The sequence below is a fragment of the Haemorhous mexicanus genome, chromosome 13 (genome assembly GCF_027477595.1).
Source record: "Haemorhous mexicanus isolate bHaeMex1 chromosome 13, bHaeMex1.pri, whole genome shotgun sequence".
In the NCBI taxonomy this organism is placed as follows: Eukaryota; Metazoa; Chordata; class Aves; order Passeriformes; family Fringillidae; genus Haemorhous; species Haemorhous mexicanus.
Genome location: NC_082353.1, coordinates 13287842 through 13306398, shown reverse-complemented (window position 1 = coordinate 13306398; position 18557 = coordinate 13287842). Strand labels below are relative to the sequence as shown.

General features: G+C 40.2%; 1 protein-coding gene across 2 annotated transcripts in view; it reads right to left on the bottom strand.

Moving 5' to 3' along the window:
• The window catches only part of ADAMTSL3 (ADAMTS like 3), a 170463-nt gene that overhangs the window by 44905 nt on the left and 107001 nt on the right, over window positions 1-18557 (bottom strand). For both annotated transcript variants that reach the window (XM_059858472.1, XM_059858473.1), the window contains exons 9-15: window positions 13943-14100; window positions 12842-12953; window positions 10069-10207; window positions 8458-8508; window positions 4188-4392; window positions 3208-3355; window positions 2549-2633 (exon numbers count right to left, since the gene is read on the bottom strand). In XM_059858472.1, coding sequence (XP_059714455.1) covers window positions 2549-2633; window positions 3208-3355; window positions 4188-4392; window positions 8458-8508; window positions 10069-10207; window positions 12842-12953; window positions 13943-14100 — 898 coding nt within the window. The remainder of the gene's footprint in view (window positions 1-2548; window positions 2634-3207; window positions 3356-4187; window positions 4393-8457; window positions 8509-10068; window positions 10208-12841; window positions 12954-13942; window positions 14101-18557) is intronic.

Here is an 18557-nt window from a genome sequence, read left to right as displayed (position 1 = left end):
AAACTAAAAAGGTCAGACCTACATTTTTCTTGGCCTCACTTTAAGGACAGTCATTTTTTATTTTGCTAATAATAAAAAAAAGAAGCTTTTGAACATTCCCCCTCTATGTAAATTCAGGACACCAGCCGTGGTAGACCACAGCGGCAGAAGTATTTATCTTCCACAAGCTACTTTTGGCATATCCATCACTTGTGGGTTCTAAAACACAGCTGCATTTATTCTCTTATTCATTATCAACTAAAGCATCACATAAAAGCATAGAGAGAAAGCTGTCATAAAAGGATGGACTAGAAGTTGAGACTTCATATTGTGGTTTAAATCTGGAAGACGAGAGAACAACTAAAATTAAAAGTGATTGCATTTTACCAAGGAAATAATGCTGGGCAGAGGTGGGCTGTGAGTTATCAATGTGCCATGTCTAAATTACAGAAAACAAAGTTAAACAGATCTGAACCAGAGGGAAATCTTGTTATAACTTATTCTGGGAGAAGGAACAATTTATTGTCACAGTTTCTCTTTAAATCTTAATCCCTGCCCCAAAAATCTGACTCTGGCTAGAAAGGACCAGAGCAGTTTGGGCATGATGTTTAAAGCATTGATGGAGAAATTCTCTGGTTGCAAACCATTATTGTCCACATGACCCACAGACAATCTGCAAAAAGGAATGAAGTCAGGCTTCAGCTATTTCTCATCTCTTCTTACCTGCCAGCTTCCTTAGAAGACTAAAGAGAAAGCAACAGGCTGCAGGAGACAGTAAAATGAAACTCATGGGGAATGTGGCTACAGTGTTAGAGCTGGGTCCCAGGAGAGCCCAGAGTGGGGTGCACAGCACCTCAGAGCACCTCAGCACAGAGGGGGTGGTGAGAGGAGTCAGCAAGAGGTGGCTGGAGAATCCTTTCAGACTTAGGTGAAGATGCTTGTGGAAATCGTGAAGGAAAGTCCAAGGACAGGATGAGGCTCATGAAAGAAAGATGGAAAATACCTAAGTCTCCAGAGTAAGTGGAGAAGAAAAAGGCCACAGTGGAATATAAGGGTCACAGCTAGGAAGGAAGAATAACTGCTGTCATTGTCAGGACAAGGCACAAGGCAGCCCATGACAAAGTTTCCAGCTCAGCTCTGTTACATTGGACATCTCCTCTGAACCAGCAGTGCTGTGTCCCTGCCAGTCCTCCCTGATTGTTCTGTCAGACTGATGCTGAAGGATCCTAAAAACCCAGAAAGTGCATTAGCTCATTGTTGCCACAGCAGGACTTTGTAATGCTAGAGATAATTTTCTTTATAGCTTCATGCTGAATCCTCTCTAGCAGTGACCTCATATACCTTCATTCTGCTGTCCTGACACTTAAAAGGCACATTTGATTGCATCATCCCCCTTTGACAATCACACTTTATTTTTATATCTTTGCTACTACCCTGTCTGAATTCAGGGCCACTGACTTGGAGAGTGAAATAACCCCTCACAGTAGGTTGACACTTGACTTGAGAGGCTAGAGCAGTGAAAAGTTTAAACTACAGTCACCATAACTATATAAACACCTGTTTGGCAAGAGGTTTCTTCTGTGAGTCATTGCAGGTGTAAAGATTTTATTACTCATGGTCACACCTGTTGCTGCATGTGTGCCAAAAATCAGGAATAGCTTGATGGAAGAAGAAAAATAAGCATAAGGTACACTCTGCTATCAGAGCAATATAAATCCAAAGCAACTTCATTAAGCTCATCTAAATTATTTCAAACTGATATTACTTCCAAAAAGAGCAGAATTCAACACAGCACAATAAAATACTGTGCAAAATCTCACCACATACAAAGCTAATACTTTTTAGAAATTTAAATACTTTAATGTCTATATCTTGAATATATTACACATATAAATAAATGTGTGTGTGTGTATGAAATGTACACAGGGGATACAAGGAATTGTGTGGATGCCCAAACATACAAGGGTCAGGAACAAGTGTAGCTGGATTTAAGTTATGCTTTCATCCCCAGGACTTGCATGGCTTAACCTCATCAGTTTTTAAGAGGACTCACAAAATCCAGATGTTATTTCACACATATACACATGTATAATAGCACAACTTACCCCCATAGATGCAGCTAAGCACAGAGATCAGCAGGTTTTTCTCACTTTATGCATTGGTCTCACCCCCCAAGGAAATCCTGGCAACCCTACAAAGTACCCTTTAAGTTTTAATACCAGCACTACATTCTTGAGGTAACAGCTATGACCAGGATATAACTAAAGTTATTTAATTTATTTCTGCTGAAGCATCTCCACATGCATTAATTAGGCCTTAGTTAGGCTAAATCAAGATCCCTTTGAATTCCTGAGTGATATGGGGGCACTGTAACAGTGTAGCTGTGTATCATCCAGAACAGGAGCTCCAGAAGCAAAGTTACTGAGATGTAAAATTAGGAACAGCTCACCACAGGACTCATCTCCCATGGAGGGCCAACTGTCAAAGCAAACTGCATAGCAACAGTCATTCCAGAGGTCTGCAAAACACACTGGAAATGTTTCTTCACTGCAAAAGGCCGTGTACTTACGTTGGCTCTTCTGAGACTGTGATGGTCTCTTCCATTTCATGGGCCTGTTTAAACCATGGCAATTTTGCTTCCACTGGACTTTTTTCTGGTAGAGGACAAAGACTCAAAACATTCAGTAATTTCTCCAAAATCAAAGCAATATGTAGATGCCAGCATTAATCACCTCAGAATTTCACAGTCGACATTGCTTATTGATCTAATGCTTTTGTAGATATACAGGATAATAACACAAAATTTACTAGAAAATTTCATCATTTGTTTTAAATTTGCAGAAATGGAGAAGGAAGAAGGAAAATAACAAACAAGAACATCCCAGGTGATACACATGGACTTTTATTCCCATTTCAAGCATTACTGAACAACTCCTCCTCCCTGTGTTAAGCTCATTAATTCTGGTTTTCCCAATTCAACCAGACTGTATGGATTTAGTTGGCATGTTAACTTCATGACAGTCTGGCCACATTATCAGCAAAAAATATCAGCAGGGCACTTTTACTAGCACCAATAATTAAAGTGCTTGTTTCTGCCAAAACTGAAAAAAAAGAAAAAAACCCTAGTAAATTCCAGCTTCTGGCATTTCTGAAAAAGGTTACCAGGGGCTTTTAATTCTCTGGACAAAAACGTGAAACAACAAGAGACCCAGACAAAATTCCAGTTACCTTTTGGCTTGTAGCAGGGTACTGGCACGATGCACTCCTCCTTTATGTGCAGCTTGAGCTGCGGGTTGCAGCCCCCGACGTGCTGCCCGCGGTGGTCGATGCACAGCACGACGCGGTAGCGCAGCCCCCGGCCGCAGGTCACCGTGCACTGGGGAGACAGCAGAGCAGCTCAGCCTGCTGCCCCCACTGCAAACACTGCTCAGGGCCATGGCACCAGCAGCAGTGAGGGGTTTGCCAAAGTTTTCCCACAGAGATGTAAGAGTTTGTCCCTGCGTTGCTTGGTGAATAAGGAAGAGGTTGATGCTGGGGGAAAAAGTCGAAGTTTTGGGAATGCAAGTGGTTTCTTGGGGCTCTGTGAGGCTTATCTGGTTGGCAGCAGGCTGAAATGAAAGTGGCTATGCACTGAGAATGCACTCTCTCACAGTGGTGATTTTCAGTCAAGGCTGGGTCAGGGGAGCTGCATTTTCTACACTCTGGTGTCACTGATGTCATCTGGATGAACTAAGGAATTACAGGAGTGCTGGCCTATCTGACTGTATCAGATAACCATAGCCAGGACAAGCTGGCTTAGGCTATTGTTACTGTAATGAAAGGTAAGAATGCTGGAAAATCACCCTTGAAGACTTGCCAGCCCCTGAGACAGACATGCCTTTAACTATTACAGCCAGTGAAATACTACATTTATCAAGAACTGAGACAGAAATGACCTGACTGAAAAGGGGCCTGACCTCTGTCTCTAACTTCTCCTGCATGCAAAGCAGGAATTCAACAGGCACAAGGAATTCTACATCTGCATTTTGCTCCACACAGACATAAACATAAATGTTCTGATTATCAGGCAGAACTGCTTAGAGCAAACTTTTCCCAGTACTATTGATTATCTTTCAGGGCTGTACTTTACTAATACTCCCATGGTAACACAAGACCAGAGGCTTCCTTTAGAAAACAAGACTGAAGGTCCAAATTACTTCTCTACTTACTTGAGACCACTCCATTGCCACCCATTTTGGACAGTCAAACAGATTGCAGGTCTGAATGACTTTGGGCTTTGGGGCATACATGCATTTCCATTCCTCCACTTGCAGTATCTCTCCATGGATGGTCTCCTCTACACACACAAAACTTCTCCTCTGAATACCACCTCCACAGGAAACTGAACATGCAGTCCATGGGTTATGTTCCCACCTGGAAAAAAAAAAACTCATAAGGCTCTTTCTTATTTCACTAACCTCTACCAAAAATGCAAAGTATTGAGTCCAACCTTAGTGTCAATTAGAGCTTACTGGTAGCTTGGTTGCTGGATTCTTACCACATACAAATACACTGACTCTCAGACCTACCTTGCATTATTCAAGGCTTAAATTCATGTGCAAAATCAGAGGTAGAACTGCAAATGTAAGTATACTCAGAACATAACTGAAGCTCTTATCCTCATACATAAGTTAGAAACTGTGAATATACTGAGTTTGATTACTGGAATGAATTTACTTTCAAATAGTCTAAATCATCTAAATTGAATACTTTTGACAATTCATTTGCATGCTCACACAAACACTTATAACCATTGGCAGAGACCAAGAAGCCCCTGTGTTTAGGATCCCATGAAGTCTGAAAGACAAAGACAAATCTGGATGCCCTGAATGAGGGTGTTATTACTTACAGGCTCATTGCTGCTCCCATAATTCAAACTACCCTTAAAAATCTGTTCCTGAAGGAATTTTTATGGCATTTCTAATACTTTGTGTCAAGCCAGCCATTTCATACCAAACTGCCTTGATCCAAAAGGACTGTGATGAAATTAAATTGTGGCAGGTACCTTTTGGCTGGTCATGACTGCAGTTCTGCAGTTTCCCACCCTCATTAAAATTCCATTGAAGGACCTTGTGTTCACACTTTTCAGCTTGCTTCAAGCAAAAGGCAGCTGCTCATCCATCTCAGCTGCTTTGGCTAACTCAGCTGATGGCTCCTGCAGCAGGGCAATGCACAGATTAAGGAAAATTTAGGATTACAAAAGCCTGTGAATCAGCAGATCTCTGGGGTAGTAGCCTCCAAGAGAGATGATAAACAATCTGCTGGGAAGAAATATCTTCAAAATGAACATCTATTCACAATCTTAGACCTAACTACGATAAAGATGCAAAATGTTGCACCATCTGAAGTGAGAATGACATGGAAGTTTTTAGGCTACAAACTCAGTTTCATTCACCTCTCAGCATGAATGCACATTAAAGCAATTACCTCTCGAAAAAGGCTAATTTCAATGATATCCTGCTCCTCTCAAATTTGGACATAACAAGCTTGTATCAAAGTATTTTTCTGTAGGTTCCAATGACCCCCACACAATAACTTCTCACCCTTTACTTTCTATTTCTTCCTTTCTTTCCATCACCCTCCTGAACCAAAGCCAAGCCCTTGGAAATGATTGAGTCCTGCAGTACATCTTAAAGTTCATCAATGTCTTGTTAGTTAAACCTTATCTCTATTACTGCAGAGGTTCAGAAAGGATCATGAAAATAATTATATCTGTTCTGAACAATGGACTCAGCAAGGACTATGATATCCCACCAAAAGCAATTAATCAAGAGTAATCAACTTGGCTATCATAAAGGAAATTATAATATCAGACTCAATGAAGCAAAAGCCAATAAATCAGAGGTAAATTTAAGCAATATTCTTTTTATGATACAGCAGGTAAATCAAGGACACTTCCTATTTTAGGCAATTCATTAGGTTGCCTACAAAAATATATTAATCGTGCTTAAGCTCAACAGAAGAATGAATATGAAACACAGAGCAAGCCATGGGACACCAGCCATGGAGTACACACTCAAAAGCATTCTGAATAAAGCCATGTGCTGAGATACTGATGTCATATCACAATAAAAAAATGCATTTGAAGAGCAAGAGTTACACTCTTCTTTGACTTAAAGGAATAGCCAGTGTTAACTAATTTTCTTTTTAAAAGTCAGGAACTAAAGAGCAATTAACTATTTAATGAATTAGCAGCTCGTGGATTTATATATGTGAGGCTCACTGTGCTGTATGTAATATAAGGCTTGCAAGTGTTTATAGCATGAAGTTTTATAGTTGTTTTTCTTTATCTCATCAGTTTCAAACACACTCCAGATCTCATACTCCCACAAGAATTTTCAAGATGGAGTGAGGTCCATGGCTACTGGGGAAAAGGGGGGTCTTGGGCAGGCAGTCAAGGAGATACTTTCCAGAACCCACAGCTGTCAAGGGATCCTCAACAGTCCAACAAGTCTGAAATAAATGGAGGCATTCCAAAAGCTTTAAAAGAAAATTTTCATCCTGGGAAATTTTTCTATTTATTTCAAAAGAATTCTCCATCTGTAAAAATATTTCAGTGGGGCATTTACAACTCTAGCCACAGGAGAACCCTTTCAAGAACTTGTGGTGTGCACCACGACTTTCCCACAACTTCCTCGTGTGAATGGGAAAGCAGTGGTGCACTCCACAGGACTGCCAGGCAGCCTCCACATGGCCCTGGTGTTATTGGGGGGTGAGATGAAGGACTGCTGCTGGAGGGGAAGCAGTCTGCACAGCTTTGCTCCAGTCTGCATCCAGGAATTTGGTTTTCTGCCTGCTTTGCAAGAACAGTCCTGGGTCAGCATGCAAGAAACAGGTAAGAGAAGAGAAGGAAGAAGAGCCAGCGCAGGGTAATGCATTCCAGCTCCTTGCCAGGCAACAGCACAGACAAATCCTGCTGCACTGAAGCAAGACTTGCATCCACACTGGACCAGAGTCCTCTCCTCATGCAGGTAAACAAACTTTCAGCTGCTGTTTTCTTTCAGCAATTCCTGCAAGAGAAGGTGTTTCTACATCTTTGTGGTGTTTCCTTACGAGCCCTCCCAGTACAACACAGCCCATTTCCTCTCTCCTTCCTGCTGGCACCAGCTCTTGGCTGCCTGCTGTTTTACAGTCCTTCCTCTGAAGCATCACCCAGGAAGACCATGATGCTTTCTGACAGAGCACACCGAGGTGCTGAAATGAGGTGGGACTCTGCCTGTAGTTCTTAGTGTTTGAAATAAGAGATCCTGCCCACAGCTTTATCACAGACATAATCTATCTCACCACAGTGTCATGCAAACGTGCTGAGCACAGCAAAGCACAGAAAGGGGGATTAAATTTCTCTTCCAAGTGGTCTCCAAGCCCTACGTGGTTCAGAAGATGAAATACTCCTGTAAATACATTAAGCTGAATTCCAGGAGAGATCTGAAGTACAAAGGCATTGGCAGAAGGAATAGAAAGGGAGAGACACAGAATATAATTAGAGGACTCTACAGGATAAAGCTATAGAGGAAAAAAAATCCCCATCTAAGCATGAAAGCCAAAGTACATCACAGGATAGCAGATCCATAAGGACAAATTGCTACAGAAATAAACTATGACATTTATATCAGCTGTAATCAGTAGCTCCACTAAGCTGTGCAAGTCTATGATTTCATTCTTATTACTTCATATCTTTACTTCTTTAGAAAAATACACATTATTCATTACATGACATAATAAAGCAGAGTTCAACTCACATAAATATGCAACTAACTCCTCAACTATAATTCTTTACATTAAAAGCAAATGTGACTCAATACTGTTTAATCCTAACATTCTTTATAAAATATCTAAGGGTTCCTGAGAAGTTTTAAATCCTTGTAACTAATTCAGGTGTTAAAAAGAAGAAAAAAAGTAGCCAACTGTTCTCTGATGCCCTAATTTAAGGAAACAGATATTTCATCAATTTTGTGTCTTGAAAGTGATGTGTCATCTTTGATGTCAATAAATAGTCTGTAGCTCTAAAGAGGAGAAGGATCAGTCTTCTCAAGAGAAAAAGAATTTCCAGAATCCGGTACATAGCAAGGTCTGTTTTATAAAACCTCATACACTGTCAAAAGAAAAACCTTTCAAGACAAGAATTCATACATGCAGTTTAAAGATGATGATCTTCTCAGCACTACAGCCAGAGAAGGCTGAGGGGGACAACTGTTTATTTTAAAGACTTCACATTGGTATTTTCAAGAACAGCATATTAACCTCTGACTGTTCAGCTAATCATCCAGAGCACACGAAAATAAATCACAAGATTCAGAGATGTTTACAGGACTCTTGTAAACTTACCCTCCTGTATAAAAAAAAAAATCAAAACATGTCCCATTATCTAAGTACTAAAGTAGTATATTTGCAGAGGAATTGTGCTAAAGCTGGCACACATGCTATCCTGGTTACACATACCGGGGAAGCGGCTGGAAGTGATCATAGGGCATGATTTCTTTAAATCCATCACTGTCAAAAAAAATAAATATTGCATCATTATTTCTCATACCCAAGACTGTACATCAAGTACATACTTTTATGTGATCATGCTTGAAGCAAGCAATTCCCAATGTGAAATGCAGGAATCTTACTTCATTGCACATGAGCCTTATGGTGAACCTTATGACTTGTATAATCTTACCTTTTCTGCATGGATAAAGAACTATTCACCATACAGCTTCTCTATTTCATACCACCATAAAATATTAAATGAGCAAGCCTCCAGCAAAGAAATTTATTATCAGTGACCCTTTAGGTCTGTGTTACTTCATTAACAAAAAAATATTCACATACTTCTATCTGTAACAAAGACTGCTGGGGGACATGAATGTCAGTGAAATAAATACATCACAAGATTAATCCTAGATAGGTTCTGAATGCTGCTTAGGACCCTTCTAGAGCTGTTTATTTGAACTGCATAGCATAGAGCAGGCATCAAGCCTTACTTCCCATGCTAGGAAATATGGTATTATATCCAGTAGTACTTTCCTTTTCCTGTCTGTATAAGCTAAATTTGCAAGGTAAAATATAATTGCATCCTTTCTTTCCCCTAATTTTCCCATTCCAGCTTTGGAACATTTGGCACCCATTGCCATCAAGCATTACTGAAGTCTTTCTGCTTCATGCAGTGATCAACTCTCCAGGAAAAACTCTTGAAAGTCTGCACATCTATAACTGTTAGAGGTCACTATCAACGATTATGTTCAACAGGAATGAAAGGAAATGGACAGTTTAGCTATAGGAAATGAAATCCATTGAGAGTGTTTCCTTTTCTTGCATATAACTCGAGCTCAGCCAGCTGGCATATTAATGTGAGGTTCTGGGACTTGATACTGTGATGTTATTTTAAGATTCTTTAGCACAGCCAGGAAACCTCACCAGACAATCCAAAAGTTAGTTTGAAATACTGTAGTGCAATTCAATACAATTTATGTGTACTGTAGCCTTTACAATTTGGCACTAATATTCTGTGGCGTTTGTACCAAAGGATATTTACTTGGAATGATTTTTCTAATGCCTAGTTTTAAAAAACCCAAACAAACAGACCCAAGCTTCAATTATTAAATTGTCAACACTACAGTACCAATGAAGAACCACACTTGTATGGTAGGCAAGTGAATAAACCAAGTTAAACCATATGCAAAACTTGCACTGACTGAAGCTTCTGTCTGGCTATTGAGATGTTCTGAATGGCAGCATCAATAAATCCAAAAGTAGGCAAACCCTCTGTCCTCCTCACACAGCCTCACAAGATCCTCACACTACTGCTGAGCTACTCAGCAATAGACAAAGCAGAATAAGCCCTTTAGCAAACATATTTACAATATCTCTGTGTAAGCAAAGTCTTCTATTCTGCAACACTGAGGAAGTGCCACACATCTAGTGGCAGAGGTATCAGCCTTTAACACATGCAATAACCAACCAAGATTAAGTAGCCTTAAAGGTAAAAAGAATTGAAATTAGGTAAATACAATTCCTGCTTCCTTAGTAACTGCCTGTGTCACACACAAATTTATTTGCCATACAGACCTGGAAGGGCAGGGATCCATGTTGCACTCTTTCAGCTTGGGCTTTGGTTTCTTGTTTTCTGGATGATAATGGCAGTAGTGGTCAGGAACAACACGCTTCAGACGAATGTCCACACACTCAGCTGAATTGAGCTGATAACCTAGGGCAGAAGCAAAGTTAAATGCTGTTGATGGAGATAAAGTAAAACAGCCTTTTCTCCCCATGGAATTAATTTTCTGTCTTACTCTTTTTTGGTTTGCTTTTAAACAAAGAAATAGGAAACGCACAACCAGACCTTCATTTAAGGCAATCCAGCACAGCAGTTACATTAACCTGTCTTAACACTAAATGAGCTTCCATCTCTTTATTCTACTAACATTCTAAGAGTAGAGGCACACACAATTCCTTCTGATGCAGGAATACTTGTACTGCACCAGCTCACCTGTCAGAAAGCAAAACTATGAAGCCATATGGCTCTAGTACATGTTCCACAATGTGTAACTGCCCTCCTCCAAGGAGGAGCTACCAGTATGTTGGAGAGCTATATTAAACAGTCATTCATGCTAAAAGAAATAAATACTTGAGACAGAAAGCCAGAGGAATTGAAGATGGGATTCAAAAACATTGCTAAGGAACTGTAGAAAACCAAGAAATAGATTCAAGAACATTCCGAGTTGAAGAGCCAACAAAAGAAGACTTGAACTAACTACTCAGTGAAAAACAAATAATAAAATATATGTGGAGACTGGTTGCAAGAAGGGATCTGAGTTTTATAAACCACTAGGTTATTTTTTGGCTAAGAAAAAAAGACTCATTCAAAAAAGCTCACTTGGACTTAAACTGAGGAGAGGAGGATGTTCTGGTATGTGCAAAGAAAAAAAGCTTTAGACCACAAGAATTAAAATCAAACCAAGTCAACAAACTAACAGCACAAGTCCCTGTGCTTACTGAAAATGCTAAGTATCATGTATCAATAGCTTCAGTTGTGTGTCTCTTGGCTGATCCAAAGTGTCATCATGTATGAGAGTGATAACCATAAAGAAGTAAGCAATTCCAGTGCTCACAGCATCTGTGTTTCAGTTCTTGTAAGTACTGAAAGGACCCAGAAGAAATGTCACTTGAAAACAAAACAATTTTTAAACACTCATGCTCATTCAAGCTTGGCTGTGCTCTCTGAGATGCCCCTTCCCACACATGGAGATTACAGAATTAAAGATAGAAGCAGCATCTAAGTGAGAAATGGCAATGCACTAATGCCAAATCTGTGTTGTGAGGAACCTTTTCTCTTACTGCCAGTACCAGATGCCAAACAGACAATCTGGACACTAAATCCAGATAAATCTAAGATAACAAGTTAAAGCCAGGCAGCTGCAATACAACTTCCCTGCATGCCATTCTTAATACTACTGCTGTCAGAACTGAGCAGCTCAGTTTTTGTGCTTCTTCAGTTCCTGTCCTCCCTGAGGATTGCCAAGCCCCTCTGATAAAGGTACCAGTTTTATATTAGAGGCAAGCAGCCACAAAGCAGGGCTTTGAACACCCTGGATGGTTTCAAAGAGATTGACATGTAGCTATAATTTTCAAGCCATAACAGCAGTCTGAATAAGGCTGGATTTGAGCCAATACCTTTGAAGGTAAATATGTCCCTTGAGCTATCCAGTGTTTACATGCAGTCCTCAAAAGTAACTGTGATGCTTTATACTTCTTCCCTTGTCAGACAAGTTAAGGAAAAAAAATTATAAACACAGTGTGATGGAATCATGAGAGGATATGCATTGCCACTCAGAGCTCCAGCAAGGATCACACTTCATGAGGCCAAGTATCTCATAAGATACAGTAGTTTCCTGTGGGACTGCATATCAGACACATATATTGTCTGCATTTCAAATCACAGGGAGGTGCAAATGCCAAAATAGATGGTCCTTCAAAAGATCCCCAGACTCTGCTTGTACTTTAAACATCTCTCACTCTCTTTATTCATGCCCCAAGTAACTATTTAAACCACATTTGCACTCCCCAGAAAATCCCTGTATCAGTATCACCAGCATCCTGCTCTGTTTTCCAGGTGACCTGGGAAATGCTTGCTGAAGGGAAACTGCTCTCTGCAGTGTCAAACACTCCTCCCACCATGAGCTCACACTTCTTTTGCAGAACCAGACATGACAGGCTGTGGGCTGGGCTGGATGAGCAGAGCAGAGCAAAGCTACACTTCATCTAAGCTGCAGTGCTTAAACCAGGAGTAGATGCTACAATACCACATGTGCTGCTCTAGCCACCATCAGGACTAAATGTCTAAAATCAGACAGCCAAAGGTACTGATAGCAGATGCTCTTTAAATTCTATTTATTTATTCTGCTTTCTGTACAACTAATTCCTCAACTAAATGTTCTAAAACTCATCCTCATGGATACTACTGAGGCCAGGAATTCTTCTTCACCTCTTGATTATTCTTAGTTTAAATTCTCATCATGTCTCTTACTTTCCCCAAATATCTACTATGAGCTGCAATTTTCTATTTTGAATGTTGTATTTTTATTTCTTAGTCAATATTCTTACTCAAATGAACATCAGCTAAGGAAAAATATGATTTCCAGTGACAACATGTAAAAACCCCTGTGCTGATACCAGCTTAACCAACCTGCTTAGCTGCTGCTCTGTCATTTATTTTGCTGAGGAATTACCAGTGTGCAGAGAAACACAAACATCTGATCACTAAAAATGCAGAACAAAGTTTGTAAATCAGCCCCTTTTAATCTTGAGCTGTTATCACTCCTGAAGAATTGACATCACTTACCTCCTCCACACGTGACTGTGCAGGGGAAGAACTCTGTCTGTCTCCACTGGTGACTGATGGGTTGATAGAAGAAGAACTGAACCACACTCTCTTTTGATCCAGAGTACCTGGTCTGAAGAAATTTCCATTACAACACACATGTACACTGCTCATGCCATTTCAAAACAGAGCTCATGCATAACAGCAGTGCAAAGTAAGATGATGACGGACATAAAACTTCTAGAAAGTCCAGAGCAGCCATTAAATTTAGGCTCCCAATAGTAAAACATTTGAATGTGCTTTGTTTTTCAAATTATTCAAGGCATTAATGTGACCATTTGATTATCTATCCTCAAATAGCAGAGTTCTTCACTGCATTCTTTTGGTTTATCTCTTTGTTAGCAAAAACTTTAAAATCTGCTGCAGAAAGAAGTCTAAAAGTGATCCAAGCACGCTGTCAGACAAGTCTAGCTGCACATGATACTGGAGATGCAAAAGGAAAACAACTGAAATTCTGTTTCCACAATGTGACAGGTAAAGCCAGGCAGTCTGATAATACTGACATTTCTGTCACTTCCAATGGCAAACTGTGTGAGTGCCTTCCTTTGGCAGTCAAATACTGATATGCTCCTACTTATAAATATCTTGATGTGTGATGGAAGCCACTGGTATGTGTTCTGGACAGAAAAGCAATTTAAAAGGATTGGAAATGGTCAGTGGCTGGATCAGCAATGTCTGAAGGAGATTGTAGGGTGCTGCTGGAAGCAGTGTTCAGGTTCAGTAGGTGGCAGTCTGCAATTGGATTAGCACTGCACAAGGTCACACTGCTACTCTTCCTGCAGTATTGGAAACAAAAATCCTGGCCATTTTTACCTTTTTTTTTTACATATTTACATTTTTACAAAGATCCTGTGGTACTTTCCACCAAAGGAAAGACATTATTCACATAACATTTTAATTTGTTTGGATTTTCTTGGCATAAATGATCTCTGGACTGTAATTAGGATTTCTTACTTGCTAGCTAGAAGATTTTGTTGTATTGCTACAAGCTGATGGACAGCCACCACTGTGTTGCACGTACTTGCAATAACTTTGTAGATTTTGTACATTCACACACCCCACCTTGATAATGAAATCTGCTCCAAGAGGCCCCTGGATCTTTATGATTTCCCTGTCTGTACTCTTCTGAAATTCAACAGTTGTATTTTCAATGACAAATGTTCCAGGAGCGTTGAAACTGTGCTCTCCCTTTTCTCCTTGTAGTGTTTTTGACTCTATAACTAAAGAAGAAATGTGCAATTAGTAAAATTAAACAGGTTTTTGTTTTCAAGAAAGTCAGAAAGTAATGTTTACAACTTTGCCTTCCAAGTACCAGCTTCAAATGTGCAGTAAAAACACACCCAGAGAATCTGTGAGAATATTAACTGCTTCAGATTATAGGCTGATAGATAATTGCAAGACAAGTCAACACAGGAATATCTGTCTGAACACTCTATTCTTTCATACCAGAAGCACTTCTAAGGCAGTTTTCCCTACACCAAGTTCTCTGTAACACTTGACATAAGCAATAGCTTGAGCAGGAAAAGCTGAGAGAAACTCAAAATTGATAGAATCAATATAGAGAAAAATACCTCATACTTTCATGCAACTCAAAAGCCAAGCAATCTGAGCAATCAGTCTCCAGAGAAGCCTGAACGGTGCCAAACCCACCTGACACTCACCTCAATCCCTGAATCACTGCACCAAGATCCTTAAGGCAGCTTTGAGTATTTCCCCTGTGAGGAAAAAGCAGGGCCAGGAGGTGGGCAGCTGCAGGGTACGGCCCTTTCCCAGAACAGCTGGTGATGAAAACCCTTTCTGAATTGTTCTCTACTCCTTGGAAACAGATTAAACTAACAGCCCACAGCCTCCAGAAGACAGATGAAGCATTTTAAGATTAAATCACTTCCAGAAAACTGACTGAACTGTAAGTGGACAAAGCTAAAGGAAGATATTCATAACAAAGGTAGAACTTTGGGCTCTGTGTAGTACAGCATAGAGGCACAGCAAGATGCATGAAATACCCTGGTCTGGTTACAATCTACCAGAGCACTGCATGAGAAAAGCATGGATCTCAGATGAGCTCAGGGCAAGCTAAAAGGAATCTTTTGATGAGCTATAAATACCCTATTTCTCCCACTGCCTTGCCTTTTTTGGTACTTTAAAGAAAGCTACCTAAGTCAGGCTAGACCATTTAGGTTAAAAGCATCTGGTTTTACCTGCACTGAAAACATACTCTGAATGCTGCAATCCATCATGAACTGTTTTCTTCCTTCATATTTTTAAACAAATATGCATTCTGGAGCACCCCAACAAAGAGAATAAAGAAATTATAGAAGGAATTAAATTCCTTGACAACATACCACCATTATGCCAAGCTTCTAAGCATTAGGTCCCACTGTGCTCATAGGTATAACAAAGATCACATACATGGCTGGAAGGAAGTCTCAGGAAGGATTTGTTTCTAGGAAATGACTTTATGTTAATCACAGGGTATGCATCTAGTGGTGAATAAAATGTACTTTGTCAAAGAGAAAACACAAATCTCTGGGAACCAGTGTGCCCCACTGTCCAATACATTCCCATTAGGAACAAACAGATATAAACTAATCCTAGAAAAAACAAGTATTTAGATGATTACTACGTATTTCTGTTTGTCAATTTCATGGAAGTGTCCTTTCCTGATTGCATTACAAAATAACCCTTTAAATTATATGGAACTCAGAATTCTTGGATTAAGCTTCTGCAAGCATTGATCCCAAACTTCATGCTTAAATCACAAACTTATCACTAGATCACAAACACGGCTTAAAAGTAAGTAATAATGAATGGTGCCTGTTATTGTCTCACATTTTAAAATAAGTGTCAAATCAAATCTTAAGTACTTCCAACTCAAAATAAATTCAGTAAGATCCTCAGGAGTACAGGACCCTTTTGAAACTGGCATTTAAGGCATTACAATCCAGCTGGTGCAAAAAGATGATGAAAATGGTTATTTAGTGACCTCAGCTGCATTTCTGAACAGTCTTTTTACTATTTTTTAAATTAAAAAACATTTTTAATGTTTTTCTTAGCAGAAACCAAGAATATTGTTCAGCAACTAACAAGACAGTAACTCCCAGAGAGCTGACATGTTTACATGAGAGCTACACTAGATGTGGATGCAAATAATGGGTTTATTTGCAAGATGCAGCTATTGAGCCACAGCCTGTGACTCTGGAGGTGACACCACTGACCCCAGAACAGCTGCTCAGACTTTCCCTGTGTCACACAGGGACATGAGGAGCTATTCCCCAGCACAATGGATAAGCTCTGGTGCAATGCATTCCTGCTCAGGAGTACCTAGTGCTTGTCACCACAGGCTTCCAAGACAGAGTGACACCAAGCATTTGGTGTATTTAACACATCCATAACATAATGATGCTTATTGGGGAGCAATTCCTCCTTCAAAAACTGTTCATTTCTTGATTTCAGAGAAGTAACTGAGAACACAGGTTTGATCAGCTGGTTTCATGACAAGAAAAGAATCACCAAATGTTTCTTAGTTCTGCAGAGTCCTGTTATACCAAAAGACCTGGGACGTTTGACTTCAGGAGTAAGCTTCCCCATCCCAAATCAATTCCTTGAGATTCCAGATGTGAAGAGTCACATGGACAGGGAATTCTCTTGAGTGCTCACCTGTTCCTGTGCCTAGCAGGACAATCACCAGTGCCAAAGATCTAGAACTCTGTGTTTAGTTACTTTCCCTCCCTTGACAGAAATGGCAAATGCCTTGCCCAGCTGTGGGCAGAAGCCCCACGGCTGAAGCCCCAATTCCCCTGGTGGCAGAAGGAGCAGGCAGTGAGGCACAGGAAACCCACTGCAGGTACCTCCCTGTGCATGAAGGAGCTCCCAGGGAAACAGTGCAATGCTCTGCTCCCAGTGCAATGAAGAGCAAGTATGGCTCTGCCCAAAAGCTGCTTCTTTTCTGTGATTCATTTGTAGGTAGCACAAAACCAAAACATTCTTCTCAAAATGCAGCAAAAGCAACACCCTGCTCCTCTGAGCATCTGTCAAAGACAGAGCAGTGCACAAACCCACTGCTAAAGGCTGTCACATGATGCAAATCTCTGTGAGCAGAGAAAAAATTGACAAAAAGAAAAACATTTCAGTTCCTTTCAGTAACGTTTAACCTCCCTAAGTTCACGAACTCAGTTATCTAGCATTAGCCACTTGTAAAAATATTAGCTTCTGGTTTTCCTGTTTCTTCTGCTGGCGGATTAGTTTCAGGGAACTTTCAATCTTGCTTTTGATTCTAATGCTCTTAAAACAACTACTAGAATAGCCATGATACAGTCCAAATCTAAAACAAAGCCAACACAATGAAGCATTTTATTCAGACCCATTTTTGTGCTAATTACTTGGTTATTTTCCACCAAATCTTTCACCAAACCCTAGCAGGCAGAAGTACAGGGGGGCCATATTTGTTAAAAACCCAAAGTAACATCCTGATGAATCTGCTGCCTGTCTTTAAGAGCCCAGAGACACAAACAAAGCACTTATTCTAACCAGCTACAAAGAAATTCGTCCTTGCTCAAACACTAACTGCAGGTTGCAAAACAATGCTCAGAGCATTTGTTTTGAATCTGTTATGTGCTACATCTCCAACCACATTTCCATTTTTGATTAGTCCAGCAGCTGTGCTTTCCTGGAACAAGACCAGATCATAAACCCAGGATGAAGCCCCACTGAACACAAGATAAAGGGAAAAGTGCCAGACACTCCATAGTGCTCTTCAAATTTTTGCTGTTGCTGCTGACACTCCTTGAAGGACAAATATATACTGGCAACAGGAGGCAGTATAAAATTTTAACAGTAAGTAGTCCCTGCTTCACCTGTTAAATTCAACTACTTGCAAGCCAGGAAAAACATCTCTGACAACTGGAACCTGTAATATTAGGTGATTTCTTTTTAACTTCTGGCTTTAATTCTACCAGCACACCCACACAAAAGTTGAAGTTGCAGGAAAGGATCATTTGGTATCTTCTGTTAAGTGACAAACACCCAGGAACACGTACAGAGGGAAGGTGGAGAAGCACCTCTGGAGCACCAGCTCTTGGAGGCCTGGCTATGAAGCCAGAAGTAATTCTCACCTCCCTTCCCACAACTGCTCTCAGTTGTTTTTTACCTCTGCAATTTTAATTTTAGGTAAAAAATGTCTAAATCCTTACAGATTTGCAAACAGATGTGCTGGTGGAAGTGGTTAAAGGAACATTTCACAATTCCTGTCCAGCTAGAGAGTGAGCTAACAAAGGTGATGCCAAGCCACAGAACCACCCTGGGTAGGAAGCCAGGAGCACTCTGTACTCAGTTACTGAGTTGCTGCTGCATTCCTCAGGAGCTTTCCAGAAATCCCCCAAGAGCCACTCAATCTAGTACTTTTTCCTCATACAAAGCTGAAACAACAACTTCCCTCTGCAGAACTACTTAAGAAAGTCCAAGAGTCCTGACCTGAACTGGTCAGGATCACTCCTTCACACATCCCCTCAACAGTTTTAAAGGAATATTATTTATTTCAATATAAATTCAGCTTTGTACTTTTTTTATATAAGTAGTATATCTAGAAGTTATTGTCACTCTGGAGCTGTTCTGAAGAGGGAGTTTTATTTCAGCTTTTTTTCTTTGAAAGGTTGTGACAATTTTTTTTGAGAGCAAACAA